The 19,865-nt window shown below is 36.9% G+C and overlaps 1 protein-coding gene across 1 annotated transcript; it reads left to right on the forward strand.

The window, feature by feature from the left end:
- The first annotated feature begins 343 nt into the window (after positions 1 to 343).
- lmln (leishmanolysin-like (metallopeptidase M8 family)) lies at positions 344 to 15,160 on the forward strand. Its single transcript, XM_035523526.1, has 17 exons — positions 344 to 642; positions 7,508 to 7,605; positions 7,695 to 7,725; positions 7,841 to 7,923; positions 8,103 to 8,220; positions 8,673 to 8,851; positions 9,077 to 9,182; positions 9,791 to 9,885; positions 10,010 to 10,127; positions 10,236 to 10,343; positions 10,449 to 10,525; positions 10,926 to 11,036; positions 11,351 to 11,483; positions 11,726 to 11,885; positions 13,961 to 14,091; positions 14,320 to 14,530; positions 14,690 to 15,160. Exons 1-17 carry the CDS (start codon positions 514 to 516, stop codon positions 14,788 to 14,790), a joined length of 1,989 nt encoding a protein of 662 aa, XP_035379419.1. The 5' UTR covers positions 344 to 513; the 3' UTR covers positions 14,791 to 15,160.
- The last annotated feature ends 4,705 nt before the right edge of the window (positions 15,161 to 19,865 follow it).

Genomic DNA, 19,865 nt, shown 5'->3' on the forward strand with positions numbered 1-19,865 from the left:
TGGCCTATTGTTATTTGATTCAGTGTACAATCGTGATGAATACTAATTTTATAAACTTTAATGGTAGAAAAATGGTAGTAAAACATTATTGCATAATGTTTTTTATTTTTTTATTTTTTATTTTTCCAGCATGTAAGAAATGTATAATAAATAAAGTTTATTTTTAAAAATTCTAATTGTGTCAAAGACCTTTTGTTACGTAACATTTTAAAATGCAAATTACAATAAACAATAATTTCTTATTTGTGTGTAGAAAATATTTTTAATTAATGTTGACTTTTATTATGAAAGCATCTCTGTACTCTTTCTTACTGTTGCTGCTTTTACATTGAACCTGGGCGAGTTGTCAGCTGAATGAATGGCATATGCAATGCGAATGTATATTGACTTATCGAATGTACAGTTTTGCTATCCACCCCATTGTTTGAGGTATGCATATTAAAACTGCAAGGTCTGCGTGTGCAGCAAGAGAATATTTGGTTTGGACGTCGGGAGTTTGTCAGCAGCAGTTAAATGATGGCGACTGGTCTAAGCGGCTGTTGGAAGCTCCTTGGATCACTTAGCCGTGCTTGTGTACTTTCCTTTCTGCTTATCTGCGCACACTGTCACACATGTAACCACAAAGTGCCCTTGCCGTCAGAAGTAAGTTTACTCTTACGAGCTCTTTTTTTGTGCTGAAATTACAGTTCCCATAAACCTAGTTAGTTAGCTGGCTGAGTACCTTGCCTAGCTATCAAAACAACAGCAGACGGTTGTCGCCTGTCACCAGAGCCCAGTACAGGGAACCTAGGTTAGGTCATCTAGCTAGTTTGCTAGTGTTTTGTTTTATTACCTGTTCCCTACTCCCATATTAAGTCTGAGTCTAGACAAATTGTGAATTACTATTGATACTGCATTTTAGTCTAAGACTAGGCTTAATTCATGTCTCGGTAACTAATCGCTTTAGCGATTCACTCTCAATTCAACCGCGCTTTAAATCCGCATGCGTCTATATGTCTTATAGCTACGGTATTTCGATCAGCGCTAGGTAACGCCACCGAAGCAGAGAGAAAGGGAGACTTTCATATTTATTAAAGAACTTTGGTTCTTTAACATACACGTTTACTAAATTTATAAGTACAAAATATGGTTTACTTGAATAAAATGAACAAATAATGATTAAGGTTTAAGTTAAGCTCAGTGTAGAAAGAACACAAAATGCACATTTTTCTTGTTTAAATTTTTAAACAAAAAGAATCTTTAGTCCCCTGCAATTAAAATAATTCAGGAGCAGAAGCTTACAGTTGTAAACAAAATGTAGTTTCCATAGGTCAAGTGTTTAAACAATGCGTTCAAACAATGCATCGGCAATAGACAGTATATTAAGTAGAATGCAATGTCGTCCATTGCCACAGTGTCACATTTCTACATCGCTATGAATCGTCTCACTATGCATCGTTACACCCCTAGTAAATGTGGTTACTTAAAAATAAAATCTGTATAATGTATTTGTATGTGATGCTGCATGAAAGCACACATTGCCGGCATGTACCTTGAATGGATATTGCATCATTACCTTAAACACAATTAGTAATATATATAAATACCTTAATAAGCACAGTACTGAATGGTTTTTCTATATGTATCTGAGAATTTTTCCATTATGTTTATCCTAGGGTTTGACTGCCAGCTAAAATAGGGGCTATCACTAGTAGAATCTTGCAAATGTGCATGGCAGGAGTTACTCCAGCCTCATAAAAAATTCCACTGCCAGTGGATTGTAGGGGGCCTTGGCTATCAAATTCTACTGTGCCAGTTTTTATAAATCCATATTGAAGTCCTAATATCTTTATATTGGGGTTTAAATGCCAATTTCATATAGAGAAAGTATGGTTAGCTGTTTCTCAGAATTGTCGCATAATCCCCATAATAATAACAGTTTGGCTATCACCAGTATAGGATTGGGTAGATTCTACCATATCATTCTTTCATAAATCAATATTAAAGTCCAAATAACTTTTTATAGTGCTTAGAGAAAGCATGGTTAACAATTTCTATGAAATTTCCCATAATAACAAAACAATTCAGCGGCAGTTTGAGCAGATTCTGCTGTACATTTTTTCATAAATATATATTAAATTCACATTACTTTTATGTGAATTAATATACGAGTTACATATATGGTGCTTTGATTAGCTTTTTTTCACAGAATTTTCCAATAATGACAAAACAATTCCACTGCCAGTAAGGTTTGCTAGCCCATGGCTATCACCAGTGCAAGTTTAAGGACAGTCTAGTGTACCATTAGCTCATAAATCCATATTGAAACACAAAAATCTAGAGATGGATTATTCTTCTATTTTGAAAGTCTTGCAACTCGACTTGGACTTTTGTTTAACTGATTGATGATTCAACTCGTGACTTAAGACTCATGACATTTAAATGTTGGGAAAAACAGTCTAACTGAGTGTTTGAATAAAACTTATTTTATGTCTGAGCTCATGCAAGCATCTTGTGTATCAGTTTTAATACAGAATCTTTGCATCTCTCGGTGCTCACGCTGACATTAAATTCAGCATGGGTACACAACAAGCAATCATGACCTTCCAGTACAAAATCAATGCGTCAGAACGACATAGTCGAAGTGCTACATGCAGCATCAGAATAACGGATACTGGCAAAATGATGTCACATTTTAGGCTTAGAACACAACCAAAAGGTTGTTATGGACAGCAAACATGCTGGCTAGCCTGTAATTGGCAGAAAATGTATGGTAGTCAACTAGCTAGATTGATAGCTAATAAATACTTTTTCTAGTAAACTCCATATCATTTTAAGGAGTTTCTAGCTTTGTAACTACATGTTCCATTATTCTACTTGTGTCATGCAACCCATTTCTCCCAGCTCAGCCAACAATCAATATTACTACATTTCCCAGAATCCTGTTCACAGAAATGCACAATGTTCAACCAATCACCGATCACTTACTTGTTCATCCCTTACTTGTTCATCCTCACCTAACTATTGAATTCACCGGTTCCTTGTTATCCATGCTTATTTAAACCTGTCTGTTTCTTAGCCTCACTGAAGTATTGTCCCTAAGATTTTTTAGTATGTGCTGAGTTATGGGCATTGTCTATTCCGTGTTTGATCCTGTTGTGCTTTTTGGATTTTTGCCTCTTGTCTCTCCCTTTGAGTTGGTTTACCTGGTTGTATTTTCCTCTCTGGATATTAGATTTCTGGACTGGCTCTCTCTCTCGCTGGCATTTTGGATTCTCCCTCTAACTACTTTGTCTGTGTAAATACATTTTTCCCTTTATCTGTGAGCATCTTACTTCTGAATATTACAGGCTACTTCGCTCTCATGTAAATGGCAGATACTGAGGATCTGGTCAAGGCCATTACCAGCCAGGTACACTTGCATGGCCAGCAACAGCAATTACTGTCAATGCGCTTCCTAAAAAAGTCGAACAGCAAGCACAGATGGCTAAGCTGATTAGTAGCATGAGAAACTTCACTGCCAAATTGCAAGTCTTGGGCAGTACTTCTCAACCTCATGATCCTTCTGCTCCCCCTGCTTCATCCATTGTTAACAGCACATTGTTTCCTGTGAGTAAACCTGATAAATTTGATGGTGGTCCTGACATGTTTAGAGAATTGTTACTCCAATGCATCTTGTATTTTTGTAATAGTCCATCCAGCTCTGACCAAAGCAAAATAGCTTTTTTTTTTTTTTTTTACTTCCCGGGTTAACTGACAAGGCTCTGGACTTGGCATCAACAGTTTGGAATAATCTCCAAACATGTGGAGACTACTCCACCTGCTAATGTGGTGAGTCCTCCCACAAAGGGGTTGGTTTCTAAATAATTTGTTTTACATGTCACCATTGACTCTGTTTGGTTCTTCTATGTTTTCATTCCTGATTGACTTTGGAGCGGACAGAAACTTTATGCGTGCATGGCTGGTTGATGAGTTGAACATTCCAAGTGGAGCTGCTTCTCCGTACTCTATGTTTAGCTGCACTTGATGGTTCTGCTGTGGGATTTGGATCAGTAACCCACCACACAAGACTTAGTAATATCATTACAAGTGCCCTACATGCTGAACTCATCTCACTTCTAGGAGCTACTCAGCTTCCTCCTCACTGCTCATACGACTGTGCCATCGAGTTATTAGCGGGGGCTACGCTACCTACGGCTCATATTTATGCCCTCATACAAGAGGAGGAGAAATCCATGGAAGCTTGCATAGATGAAGCCCTTCAACGGGGTTTCATTCAGACATCCACCTCACCTGTTCCTTCCAGTTTCTTCTTTGTGAAGACAAAAGATGAAGGTCTCCGTCCTTGTATTGTTTATTGGGATCTCTACAAGATCACCAAGAAATACCCTTATCCTTTACCCCTCAACCCGGTATCTTTGGAATAACTGACAATTAGATCTCAGGATTGCATATAATTTGATTTGCATCAAAGCGGGGGAAGAGAGGAAAACCGCCTTTGCCACCACCAGAGGACACTGAATATGGGGTAATGCCTTATGGATTAAGTGTAGCATCGTTGGTATTTCAGGCATTTATTAATGGTGTACTTCGTGACTTTATTGGACATTATTGCTTACATTGACCTTCTCATATATTCTCCTGACTTACCTACCCATGTACAACACATTCGTTCCATTCTCCAAAAGCTGTTAGAACAACTAGTTGTATGTTAAGGGTGAGAAGTGCGAATTTCACCTACAGAACACTTCCTTTCTCAGATAAGACATCAGCCATACAGGCATCGGCGAGCTGAGGATGCCAAATTGCATCCTGTGACCGCCCCCATGAGCTATGCCCAGCTGAATGTAGCTATGGCATTGATGAACGTGAACTCCTATTAGAGAAGTCGGCCCTAGAGGAATGGAGACACTCAAGGCGGCTGACCACCCTTTTTTGGTACTAACCAACTGCAGGAGGAAGAGGGCACTGTTTACAAGGAGACAATCCTTCCGGCCCAGGTACAAATAGCCCGGTGCCAGCTCAACCATGGATTCGTATCACTATAGGTGGTCACTGATCTCCCGAACTCTCTCGGGCAAACAACTATTTTGTTGACTCTTTCTCACGTGGTGTTAAATTGATCTTTTTCCCTAGTCTCCTTACAGCCTTTCAGACAACTGATGCACTAGTTTAGCATGTGTTCAGAAATTTTGGCATACCTGAAGACATTTTACTTGACAGAGGTCCTCAGTTTATTTTCTGTTTGAATCATCCATCTGATTGGTCTAGGTTCCTTATGTGGGCCAAAATGCCACAGTACTCTCTTACGAGCTCCACCACTAGCCTCACTCCTTTTGAATGTATTTTAGGAAATCAGTCCCCCAATGGCTTTGTGGACAGCAGTAATGACTAAAATTCCTTCTGTGGAGAACTGGATGAAAAGGAGTAAGAACGTATGGGATGACACATCAGTGCATAGAGTGAGTCTTACAATGATGGAGGTAGCTGATCGCCACCAAGGGGCCAGTGCAGAGGTTTAACCAGGGATTTCCATAAAAGCTGGTCACTGTCATAAGATTAGTCCTAAGTACATAGGACCCTTTATGATTCTCAAGCATATTAATGAGGTCACATACCAGTTAGACCTACACACTACCGTACTTCTTGTTTGTTCCATGTATCTCTGCTTAAAGCTTTGGTTTCTGGCCCTCTGGACAAGATCTTGCCTGGTGCCCCTCCACCACCTAGAGTATGACGGAGACCCCATATACGCTGTACGTTAGTTCTGGATTACTGGAGACATGGACAAACCCTCCAATATCTGGGGGTACTGTCATGCAACCAATTTTTTCCAGCTCAGCTAGCAATCAATATCACTACATTTTCCAGAATCTTGTTCACAGCAAGCAACATTCCACCAATCACTTGTGTTCATCCTCACCTGACTATTATATTCACTTGTTCCTTATAAGCCATGCTTATTTAAACTTGTCTGTTACTTAGGATCACTGAAGTATTGCCACTCTGCTTCCTAGTGCGTGCTGTTTGCTTTGTACTTTTGTCCCTGTTGTGCTTTTTGGATTTTTGCTTCATCTCTCTGGATTTGTTCATATGGGGTTTGTTTTGTGTGTGTGTGTGTGTGTGGGGGGGGGGGGTTCCCTCCCCTCTCGATATTGCATTTTTGGACTGGCTCTTTTTCTGTCATTTTGGATTCTCCCTCTAACTACTTTCTCTGTATAAATAAACTTCTTCCATTTATCTGCAAGCAACTTACCTGTTCCGAATTGCATTTTCTTGTTCTCTAAAAGTGTAAATTTAGGGCAGTGGCTAAGGTATTCGACTGGTAATCAGAAGGTTGTCAGTTCAAGCCCCACCACTGCCAAGTTGCCACTGTTGGGCCCCTGAGCAAGACCCTTAACCCTCAATTGCTCAAAGTTGTACTCAGTCATGATTGTTAGTTGCTTTGAATAAAGGCATCACACAAATGAAACTTTTGGTTTTGGGAACTGTTCCACGTTTTGACTACAGAGGATGCACATTATCAACATCATAAATGGAACAGTAAATATTTAGATTAAAGCAAACTGTTTCTAAGGAGGACTTGAAATTTGACTCAGACTTGCACACTTGAGACTTGACTCGAACTTGTATAGTCAGCTGTGAACATCTCTGCTAATATCTTTAATGGTAAAAAGTAGAGAAATCAAAGTATGTGTAGCTTTCTTTCAGTTTTCCAATAATGGCAAAACAATTCAATTGCACACTCAACTGTGGTAGCCTCTTGCTATCTGTAGTGCAATTTTTGGTAGACTACTACTGTACTTTTTTTCCCCTCTTTCTTCTCCTCCCATAAATTCATATTTAAATTCAAACTACTTTTAGATGGATTAATATGCTCATTTCATATATAGTGATTTTGGTTAAATACTTCGAATTGACTACAATGCCATAAACAATTCCACTACCATGCAGGAGTGGTAGCCCCTGGCCTATCAGCAGTGAATGTTTTGTGCAGATTCTACTGTACCTTTTTTTTTTTAGTATGTGCTAAATCCATATTAAATTTCTAGTATCATTGATGGGACTTGGAGAGCGCATGTTTATTTATCAGAATTTTCCCATTGTACCAAAACTATTTCACTACCACTCAAGGACAGCAGATTCCACTGTATCATTAATGTGTGAATTAATATAGTAATTTCATATGTGCCGATTTGGTTAGCAATTTTCAGATTTGTCCCATTTAACCATTTTTTGCTTTGTTGAAGTGCTGTGCAACATATGCTCATTTTATTCAAGTAAACCACATTTTGTATTGATACTATTACTAAAAGTGCGTGTCTACACCAAAGCTCTTCAAAAAATGTGAAAGACTGCGTTTCTCTATACTTTTGGTGTGTTAGTTTGCACTGGGCATTGAAATACCATAATATCTCGCTTTTAGGCACATTTAGAACTACATAAAACTCCAGCCTCTCCACTGAAGCAGAGATTTTTTTCCAGCAATAAACCAGCTTACCCAAACACTCCATGACTATCCTTTTAGGTAATACATGAGGTATATCTGAAACCGGGGAGACTGACTAAAAGAAGCACTGAGCAGCAGTTAAAGGTTCAAATTGTTTATGACTCCAGTTTGGATGTGTAAGTAGTAGCCTACATCTGTAAAAATTAAAATAGAAGATTTTGTGGCTGTATGGAGACTAAACAATGTGTCTTTATTTCCTTTCTAGGTTGGATGAAGACAAGAGCAGCCTTGTAAAGGTATTTACCAGTGTGTGCTATTAGTACTCTATCAAATCTCTTTCCATACGGAGGATCAAATACAACTTAATTCAACACATGAACAATACTATGTTCTACCCTGCTTTGTCCACAGGACAAGCTCTTCCCACAAGCCATTGATTATCTTCAGAGGGCTTTCAAAGTGCGCAGACAGACAGGCACTGTGTTACTTAGCAGGTATTTGTTCTCCCATTCATGTCTTGCCCTACTTATGGATCAACTGACCGTAAAATTTTGCAATAACTTTAAACTGCATATTGATTATAACATATAGTTTATAGTTTTTGGCAGTAAAGGGGTCATCAGGATATGTAGTTATGTAGTTATTTTATTGTAACAATGATTCTTTTGATTAGACAATGTGCAACAAATCAGTATCTGAGAAAAAAAGATGATCCTCATCGTTATTGCCAAGGAGCTTGTGCAGGTATCACAAGATGTGGACCAGTTATTGTACCTGAGCAACATTTACAGGTTAGTCATTTACTTCTGTTAAGAAAGTATTCAATGAACCATATATGGTAAAGATATTAATTGTATGCTGAAGGCACAAGTGTTGCACATTTGGACCTGTCTTTTGCAGTGTACTTATAGGATGACCATGTTGTCCATGTTAATGTTGGTTAGGTTACTGCTGAGTACATGTGCTGGTCGACCTCCTGTACATAATGACATCAGACAGTAATGACAGTATTTAATGAGATTCAGCTGAGGAAGATAATTGGTATCTGAAATTCTTATTATGCTCTTGATACAAACTAGTTTTTAGTTTTTACTGCCCTTTCTTATGTTTGCATAGATTAAATTAGCATTTTCTAAATCCAACCCTAGTTGAGTCAGGTCTGTTAGATTCAGATATTTGCTTTGTGGTATTAAATTTGTTATGAACAAAGCCTAGCTGATTATAATGCATTCATGTTGTGCAGCAATGTAGGGTGTGCAGTGAGATGGGGAAGTCCTGTGGACCCGTGGGGGCCCCGGATGGCGAGGGCGTGGAGAGTGCCGATTTCCTGCTGTATGTGAGTGGTGTGACAACAGAGCGCTGTGGACAGGAGAACATTGTGGCCTATGCAGCATACTGCCAGCTGGAGGCAGAACTAGATAGGTATACACAGGGAGTATGACATTTTGAAAGTTTGCCATTAATGTCATCATTCATAATATTTTGTTTTTTATTACTGATTTAAAAGTTTCCTAAGTATCAAAATAGAGTCTAAATCTAAAAATAGAATAAAGTTGAAAATGGTGTATTGGCATTCCATTATTGCATTCTTTCAAATAGTGTTTAAATGCTTTTCAGATGTACGTTCCCTGCTGTCTTTGTTTGTAGGCCCATTGCTGGATATGCTAATTTGTGTCCAAATATGATCTCAACTCAACTTCAGGAGTTCGAGGGGATGCTATCAACTGTTAAACATGAGATCATACATGCATTGGTGAGCACTGAAAATGTGTTACCTTCTATATAATGGCTGCAACATGGGGCCTTATATAATTACACAATTACCCTGTTTTCATTACCAGAGACAGGACTGTCCCACTGGTATTCATGTCTTCCATTCAGACCTATCATATATCATATGATATATCATATCCATTGCAAGGGTAGACATGTGTTAGAAGGTATTTTTTTTAAAACTAAGTCTTTGCGACTTTGCAACTGTGAAAATGAAGCTGATACTATATATCATACAAAGCTTGCCGGTCACATAGGACCTGCCTAATGACAGTCAAGTGTTCTCAAGGGTAATGTTAGAGGATAATGTTAGAGTACCTCTCCATTGCTGAAATGTTCATAAACAAGAAACCCAATGGATGTCATAGCTATGCCTAACAGCGGCAAAGTGCAAAGAGGGCTAATATTTTGGCACAATGTCTCAGACAGATGACCACTCAAATTTTATGGTTCATTTAGAGATTTCAGATATTGTACAGTTGACACTTGCAGGAAGAGTGCTGTGCAGTGAATGGAGGTTTGGATAAACCAGTTTTGCCTAGCTGTCTTTTTTTTCGACTTAGTAATCAGTCTTGATTTTCTGTACAGGGATTTTCAGCAGGGCTGTTTGCGTTTTACCATGATGATGATGGGAAACCACTGACACCACGCTTTGCTAGTGGCTTGCCAGCATTCAATGAAAGGTAACTTATAGAAAGTATTTGTTGCATTACTACATAATGTTTGTGCCATAGATGTGATCTCAAATTCTGTTTATTTTGGTGACTGTAAATAGATTCATTGCAGACACTTTTGTTTCCACTTTAGTCTGGGCCTTTACCAATGGAGTGATAAAGTCATAAAGCGGGCAGCACGGTTGTGGGACCTCCGAGGTGGTCGCATGGTTCAACATGAGGTCCATCTTATGGTGACACCACGGGTTGTAGTGAGTGTTTTAAAAAAGCTTTATAGACATCCTCCTTACTAGACTTATAAGTCCACACATTAGGAGCTTCTACATGGTCTTTTAACTGTGTTTCTTACACTTCATTAGGCGGAAGCTCGAAGACATTTCAAGTGCCCTATTCTAGAGGGCATGGAACTGGAAAACCAGGGTGGCATAGGCACAGAACTGAATCACTGGGAAAAGCGCTTACTGGAGGTACAGCAAGGCATAATTAACAAAACTATTAAGGGATTATTATTAGACTTTTATTAAACTATTACTAAACTTTATTTAGTTGAGTACACATGTTTCCAACAATAGAATGAAGCAATGACTGGATCTCATACTCAGAACAGAGTGTTTTCCAGGATCACACTGGCTATAATGGAAGATACAGGGTAAGTGGTCTGCCAAACATCTTCAGAATGGATAACACATTAAGATAACAAAAAAAACAAACAGATGTTAGACTCACCAAATGCTGTCAATTTGTATACAAAGTATATATGTACTGTCGTACTTTGTGTTCAAGGTATTACATGTAATACCCTTGTCCTGGAGAATAATTAGTGTTGAGCATTAGTTCTGATGATAAGACATCAATACTTGACTTATGGTAAGCGGGTACGGGGTGACGGAAAAGGGAGAAGTAAACGATGGTCTGGTTTGCTGGGTTCCCAATATGTATGGTAAAGAAGAAAGAAGCTCTCAGGTGTTAGACTTTCATGGCTTTCTGATATATTGGATATTACTTCCTCTTCTGTTGCTTGACCTTCTTTATGGTTTTCTCTGTGTTAGGTGGTACACTGCCAACTATAGTATGGCAGAGAATTTGGAATGGGGCAAAGATTTGGGCTGTGACTTTGTGATGAAAAGCTGTAAATTCTGGATTGACCGTCAGCGCCTGATGTAAGTTCTTTAGCATAATGTATATCTTACACCTCATATTTGAAATCCCGAATAATGACTCTTTGTCTTTCCCAGCAATCTTATTTCAACTTTATAATTTGGCTGACATCCTTGCAATTACTAATCAAATATTAGCCACTCTACATGTTCATGTATGTTTAAAATGTAATAATTTCCTGAGGATTATGGAACAGTGAAGCCAGACTCTATGTATGAAGGTGCAAGAACTTTGCTATGTTTTCAGCTGACTGTGAGGTTAACAGGATCCTGTATCAGGGCTTTTACTGTGAGAGGCTTGTAAATGTGATGTGCAGGAATCCCACCCGTACCCCGTACTGTAACTCTGTGCGAGGCACTCCACTGCAGCTCTCTTGCAGGCAGGACCAGTTAGCAGTGGCTGTGTGTAACCTGCAGAAATATGGTCAGCCTCTTCCCCATGAGTATCAGGTAAAAATAATGATGATAATAATACTTTTTTCATGCTTCGTCAGTTGATAGGAAACAGTAAGTTTGATCAGAATCAGGGATGACTTTAGTTCACTTTGATCCATTTCACTCTGTTTAAACAAATTCTAGAATACTGTTATCCATCCTCAACCAGCTTTTGTTTTTTCAGTGGTAAACCAACCTAAATAATTTAATCATATTTTCAAAATAAAATGCTTAATCTAATGTGCTCTTTTTCTCAGTACTTTGACAGCATCCCTGGAGTGCCTGAAGAGGATTTGCCCTTGTATGGAGGTGCAGTGCAGATCGCTGACTTTTGCCCCTTCAGCCAGGAGTTCAGCTGGCACTTGAGTGGAGAGTATCAGCGCAGCTCCTACTGCAGGATCCAAGCAAACCAGCCAGGTGTCCTGCCAGACTGTCCTGCCCTTTCCATGCCCTCACTATCCTCAAGCACCTTCAGAAACTTTGTCAAATTAGTTGATGCTCATTGTTGGTTTCTATAAAGGACTCATCATGCCCAGTTTAGAACAGGTTTACTGTTCTCTGCGATGTAAAATTTACCTTGGTACAGTTGTGTTCAAAATAATAGCAGTGTGTTTAAAAACGTGAGTAAAGCTCAGAATCCTTATAATAGTTTTTATTTCCATGCATTGGGAACACTGCACATTATATTCTAAATTAAAACATGAAGAAAAATGTATCAATTTTTTAATTACTTTACAGAAAATGAAGAAAAATTAATATTGAGCTGTTCAAAAAAATAGCAGTGTCTGCATTTTTATTCACAAACTCAAATAATTACTGTATAAACTGAAAAATCTTTAGGAATAAGTATTGCTAAACTAATATTTAGTTGTATTATCACAGTTTCTGAGAACTGCTTCACATCTGTGTTGCATGGAGTTGACCAACTTCTGGCACCTGTGAACAGGTATTCCGCCCCAGGATGATTTGACAACTTTCCACAATTCCTCTGCATTTCTTGGTTTTGCCTCAGAAACAGCATTTTTGATGTCCTCCCACAGGTTTTCTATCGGATTAAGGTCTGGGGATTGGGCTGGCCACTCCATAACTTTCATTTTGTTGGTCTGGAACCAAGATGCTGCTCGCTTACTGGTGTGTTTGGGGTCATTGGCTTGTTGAAACACCCATTTCAAGGGCACTTCCTCTTCAGCACAACATGCAACATGACCTCTTCAAGTATTTTGATATATGCAAACTGATCCATGATCCCTAGTATGTGATAAATAGGCCCGACACCATAGTAAGAGAAACATCCCCATATCATGATGCCTGCACCACCATGCTTCACTGTCTTCAGAGTGTACTGTGGCTTGAATTCAGTGTTTGGGGGTCGTCTGACAAACTGTCTGTGGCCCTTGGATCCAAAAAGAACAATCTTAATCAGTCTAAAAATGTTTCTCCATTTCTCTTTAGGCCAGTCCATGTGTTCTTTGGCAAATTGTCTTTTTTTTTAACAGTGGGACTTTGCGGGGGCTTCTTGCCAAAAGATTAGCTTCACACAGGCGTCTTCTAATTGTCACAGTACTCACAGCTAACTTCAGACCGTCTTTGATCACCCTGGAGCTGATCATTGGCTAAGTCTTTGCCATTCTGGCTATTCTTCAATCCATTCGAATGGTAGTTTTTCTTTTTCTTCCATGTCTCTCTGCTTTTGCTTTCCATTTTAAAGTATTGGAGATCATTTTAGCCGAGCAGCCTAACATTTTCTGCACTTCTTTGTTTTCCCCTCTCCAATCAACGTTTTAATCAAAGTACGCTGTTCTTCTGAACAATGTCTGGAACGACCCATTTTTCTTACGTTTTCAGAGAGAAATGCATGTACAACATGTGTTGGCTTCATCCTTAAATAATGGCCACGTGATTGACATCTGTTTTTTCACAGAATGAATGACCTCACTAATTGAACTCCACACTGCTATTATTTTGAACACACCCGTTTCAATTAATTATTCATTTACACAAACTCAGGAGCATGCATATCATAAATGTTGGGTCTGATGGTTTTCTATGACTCTACTACACCTACTGGTAAATTATTTGCCATGTAGTAATATAATTTCTACCAAAAACAGTGATTGATCTGGTTAGTCATGTTGGATTGCTATTATTCTGAACACCAATGCATATTATATTTTCTTGAAGGATAGGATTAAAGTGTGGGACTGGGTTTGCTCTTATTGATAATGCAGTGACCTCCTTTGATATAGTACACTTAAATCCAGTTTAAACTGCATAATCAAGTAAAACCCAATAACAAAATATGGAACTTTGCCAAGAGCACTTTGAGGCAGACAAATTCTTCAAAGCTAGAGATTATGCTTGAATAATATGTTTTGCTGCAATAATAAAATATCTATATCACTGTCCTTTAGTCCTGGATATTTTCAGTTTGTAAATTAAGATAACTGAGGTCCTTAGTTTGAGTTATGTTCTCATGTCTTTCACTGAGGCAGACTCATGGAGGAACTATGCAGCTGAGGAGTACGGCCCCAACTCTGTCTGCCTGTACCAGAAGTCAGCCTTTGTCATGGAGCAATGCAATAAACGCATGACCTACCCAGACTGGGGAAGTGGCTGCTATAAGGTGGGGCATCTTACATGGAGGGCAGTGGTAGCTCAGTGGTTAAGGTACTTGACTAGTAAAAAAATTCAAAACTGATGAAAATACTGAATGAACAATATAACACCTTAAAAAACATTAGTGGTTTACTCTTTTTAAAAATTTATGTTGAGAGTTTAAAATCTTTCGAGGTCATACATATTCAACCCAGGATGCGTGTGCTGCTTTCCACGCTGGTTGGTTGTTTCACAGACGACGTGCTCAGCAGAGGGGCTGCTGGTGTGGGTGCAGGAGCAGAGCTTCCTGTGCATGCACGCTGGGCATCTGCTCAACGTAAATGTGAAGGTGAACGATTGGGTGTACCGTGGTCAGCTGATCTGCCCTGTGTGCTCACACTTCTGCAGTCACTGCCCCCTCCCTCACGAGCTCCCACCAATCAGCACTAATCGCAGTGTGCACATAGGTAAGCTCAGCTTTCCATCCACATCTGCTCCCAAACCCTAACACTTCAGATGATGGTATTCATCTCAGCTGAATTTGATTAAATTAGATTGCAGATAGTAGAAAAGCATTTTTGAAAGCATTTACTTGATGTGCTGCTGAATCACTTTTCTTTTCTCAGACCCTTGTTCCAGCTCTTCTGGCTTGGTGGTGAAGTTGTGGCTACTGCTGCTCAACCTCATTCCATTGCTGGCAGGCTTCATTCTCTGTGTGAGGGGCTGAAATTAGGTCACATACATTAGGTCAGGGAGGGGAGGACACAGGCATGTCACTGCCATAGGCTTCTGTCTGACATTCTTCTGTTAGCAGGGAAAGCAACACTATGTACTCTGTACTGATGCATTAACTTCCCTTTGAACATGAAGGCCAATGTGAATGTTATTAATGAGGGATGGAAAAAGCCATTGACTGTACTTTGCTTTGTGTAGATAGCAAGTGCCAGTCAGCAGTTGTTCAGGCAAGAAGCCATAGCCGTGCAAGCTGGTGGTGTGCAGTGGATGACCTTGAAATGCTGGTGCTAATTTGTGGTGTTTTCAAATTCCTAATGTACATGTAGCATTGTGATGTGTGTGTGTGTGTGTGTGTGTGTGTGTGTGTGTGTGTGTGTGTGTGTGTGTATATATATATATATATATATATATATATATATATATATATATATATATATATATATATATATATATATATATATATATATATATATAATGTGTGTATATATATATATATGTATGTGTATATATATATATATGTGTGTATATATATATATATATATATATGTATGTGTATATATATATATATGTATGTGTATATATATATATATATATATATATATATATATATATGTATGTGTATATATATATATATATATATATATATATATATATATATATATATATGTGTATATATATATATATATACATTTTATTTCCTCGACTAAAGCAGTTAATGATAATGTTTATTTAAATAATTAATTTAATTAATTTGTTATAGATCTGTGAATGTGAATTATGATGTTTGTGAAGTGGCTCAGACAAGTCAGAGAAACCTCCTGAAGGTATGGAGGTTTGAGATCTAAGTATAATGGTGGTACCTAACACAGATGAATGAGTCTTTGATTGTTGCAGTTTTGTTTGAATCAGCATGTAGTTTTATTTTTAAAAATGAACTTAAGGTAGCCTATAATTCAGTATGTTTACTATTCAGTTTCATTTGATGATTTTGTCTTTGCTTGAATTCCTGGGTTGCCAAAATGTAGTTTTTTATTCTAAAATGCGCAAAGATTGTCAAACCAATGCGATACACAACACTACCCAATGCACTAATTTGAAAACCCAGATTAACTTCAGTTTTACTGTCCAATAATATAGAAGTATAGTGGTGATCAGTCTATCTTAGTGGACTATATTTCTGTATAGGTTTTTGTTTTGTTTTTACTTTTTCCCCACTCTTTGTTATGCTTTTTCTTGCAATGCATTTCTTTGGACTTGCTGTGAATGACATTAGTGATTCCTGCAAAAAAATTGCATTGTTTTTCATTGTTTTTTCACATAATAGACTACATCCAGGCAGAAGACTGAAGACCATAGTCTTTAATTGTTATTATCTCACAAATATGTTGCAAACAATAATAGAATTTTAATAACCAACATGTTTTATCATTTCTTTAGTTGTAGCTATAGCATATCTGTCTATCTATCTATCTATCTATCTATCTATCTATCTATCTATCTATCTATCTATCTATCTATCTATCTATCTATCTATCTATCTATCTATCTATCTATCTATCTATCCTTTAATTTTATGTATTTTTATTTCAGTCGTAGGAGTTATTCATTAAAGTAATATTCCAGCATTCAAACTAAGATCTATCTACCATGTCTGTAGTGAATGAATGATTTCAACAATAATTACAAAATGTTTCCCTTTACTTAATGGAAATCTAGAGACAGTTGTTGGGAGTGTCAACATTTTCTTTTGTGAAACATGTATATTTGTAGTATGCTATACATTTCTTAGTGAGAAAAAAACTTTTAAAATTTGTAAAGCTTTAATTCTGTAAACATTTCTTCTTTCTAAGATTGAATTTTTCCAGAGAAAATAATATGTGGTAATGCAATACATCTTACTGTAAACGCAGTTCTGCTTGACTGTAAATGGATATTACAGAACTACATAACAGTTTTAGTAAGACATTATGTGATGTCTGTAACATCCTAAGACATTTATTGTTAGAATATTGTTAGTTTTGAATTTGTTATTTAGTGTTTTGAGTAAGCAAGTTTTCTTTCTAAATACAATGAAACATTTTGAAATTACTTCCCTTGGTAATTGACCATGTGCTTTAAATATGGTGGATACGGATTAGGTTGAAAAATTCTGGAATATTCTTCTAAACCTTTCGAAACACTAGTCATAGGGTACTGAAAACTTGTATCAAACATGGCAGCTTGCACTTATGTTAATGTGTAATGTTAGGGGCATATCAGTTATATACATTATATTGTACATGTAATTTATAACCTGGCATATTGGGACAACTGTTTTTTCCCCCCAATTCATGACTTGTAGCTTTTTCTTGGAGGTGAAGCCTGCAGTAAGAAGAGATGTGTTAAAATGATATTATGAAATGTAAAACATTAGTTTTTTCTATGAGCAAAAAAATAAGCAGTTATATTCTTAAAGCTTTTTATGTTAGTGCAGTATGGCGTTTTAATATACATCTCCTGCACTAAAATATAGTCTGAATGAACCTTCTAGTCCCAGAGGGTCATTCCTATTGAAGTCAGGGACAGGAGTTTCTATTGCACCAGAATGCCTACCTTTCCATAATTTATTTGTATTGTTTAAAGTGCTGTGAAGGTAAAGTCTGGATCACTGTGTGTGCATGTTTCATTTCTCTGTTGGACTGAAGGGTATATTGTCAGTTAAAAGTTTAGAGACTGTTGTGAACATAAGGTGCTGCAGACCCTGAGGTAGCATAGTAAAATCTTGGTATGTAGTGTCCTTTTAACTCTAGGAAATTGTCATGTTTTCTTTTAGGTGTTTGAATTTTTTGTCAATAAAAGACAAGCTAATGGCAAATGCCAACATTTTGATAACATTTACCCCCTTTATTTTTAGTATTTTTTATGTGACATAGTTAAATTGACTGTAAATCTTTCTCTTTGCCAGTAATTCAAACACATGCTATTGAGATTACCTTACCCTGAAAACTCACAGCAGACTTTGTACATATTCACCCAAAATTTATGTAAAATATAATCAGTGATGTTTACTATAAACACATTTCTATACATTCTAGGGCTTGCTTTGTGCATCACCTATTCCAGTAAAATTGGATACATTTTTTCCCATTTATATCTCAGGGTGCATTCATATATCTGTGCCCAGTACTTAATTAAAGCATATTTGAAAGCTGTTTTTTGGACACAGTTTAAACATGTTTGCACTAAATTATCTCGTCACTTGTAATTTACCACTGAAAACCCTATCTATCGCATACACTGCAGCTCAACAAACAGCCCAGGTTATTTTACAATTCATATTTCTAAATATGAATTGTTTACTTCATCAGTGATGATTCAAATCATCACCATTCACCTTATATTAAACTACAGGAATAAAAACTACAAATGAATAATGACAAATATGCCAAATAACACTCAGAGACCAGAGTTCTTGGATAAATCAACAGAGATCAACATGATAGAAGCACAGAAAGGAAGTAAATATGTGGCAAACACATATGGAGAGAAAATAAATGTGTGATAGACCAAAGAAAATTCTATGCATAAGGTATTGTACACAGTAAGCATCATCAGTTTTCTCATAGAATTACTCCCTGCTCCATTTTGCATTTTGAATAAATTCGTATTTTGTGCATTTTATATAAAACCGACAGTATGTGTATTGATTTCCTCTAGTTAATTATGTATTTTATTAGAAAAAAAAATTAGAACTGCAGCACATTGTGGAATAATTTAACACAATAAAATGTATCCCTTTTTTGTTTTCATAATAAATTAAATGATTTTTTTTAGAAGGGTTGGCTCTACCTTTAATGCAACCTGTGGTATTGGTTTCAGTGAATAACAAAAAGCATGGCACTGCACAATGTGGAAAATGTATTTTTAAGGATAGACTTTTAAAAAATTCTGGAGCCCAATTTTGTGTTTTGTTAGTGTTGTTAACATTGAAGAAATCATCTTAAAACATTTCCAAAAGATGTTAAATGTAACTAAAATGTTTATTATGATGTTTTAAAAATAAGTGATTAATTTATTCATTTGTTAATACATTTAGCTTGCTGGCTGGCTAGCATTAGTGTTGTGATTGTAAAAATGCTTGGCAAAATAAAATCTGCCAAAATAAAAGCCCATGCATAAACTTTTTTTTTTTTTTTTTTAAGATTCCAGAAAGGAAAAAAAAAAAAAAAAAAAAGATGTATTGTGGGAAACTAACATCCTAAATAACTTTTAAAGATTTATAACATTGGTTGTAAATTCAAGTTAAAGAACAATTTTAAAAGTTTGTGCAGGTATTTTAATAACTTCAGGGCATCAGGAAACATGATAGATGGCATTTTGAAGAAAAATACGTCACAACATTAGATATTCTCTGTTTTGACTTATTTGACATTTCAGGTTTAATTCAAAATGCATCTTATTAAAGTTTTATGTATTCTCATCATCATGAAGCATCAGCAGTGCTTCATTTTCTAGCAGCTCTAGTCTGGTATACATGCCAATGTCTGAAATTCTAGTTTTTATTTATTTATCATGTTTGATGTGCTCCCACAGGCTGAAAGGCCTATATATCACATCACATGATTATGTCTTGATAAAATCCCAAAAACTCAAAAATTCTATTGACATGGTGCCATAAGATTCAGTGGTGGTTAAACAAAAAGGATGAGTGATAGGAAAAACAGAAAGAGGAGCACAGGGTTTGGAGAAGGAATGTGGGATAGGAGAGAACATCTGAAAGTTAAGTTGGGATCAGTCCAGTGAGTGAATTGAATGTACAGAGGTGTTTCTTACATTCACAACAGGTTTTGATAGAATACCAGTGAAGGTTTTCAAGAACTGGGGTAATATGGTAGCGGGATATGGAGGAGTCATGGGGGGATTATTATATATGGATGATATTTGCATACGCTATAATAACATTGGCTTTTATTTTGACGGGGAAATCAGAATTTCCCAGTGACATAGCGTTGTTTTTTTTGTTTGTTTGTAATGCTTTTTCAAAGATAAACTTTCGCATTGGAATCATTTTACAAATTAGAAAAGCAT

This window comes from Electrophorus electricus, chromosome 2 (assembly GCF_013358815.1).
Source record: "Electrophorus electricus isolate fEleEle1 chromosome 2, fEleEle1.pri, whole genome shotgun sequence".
Taxonomy (NCBI): domain Eukaryota; kingdom Metazoa; phylum Chordata; class Actinopteri; order Gymnotiformes; family Gymnotidae; genus Electrophorus; species Electrophorus electricus.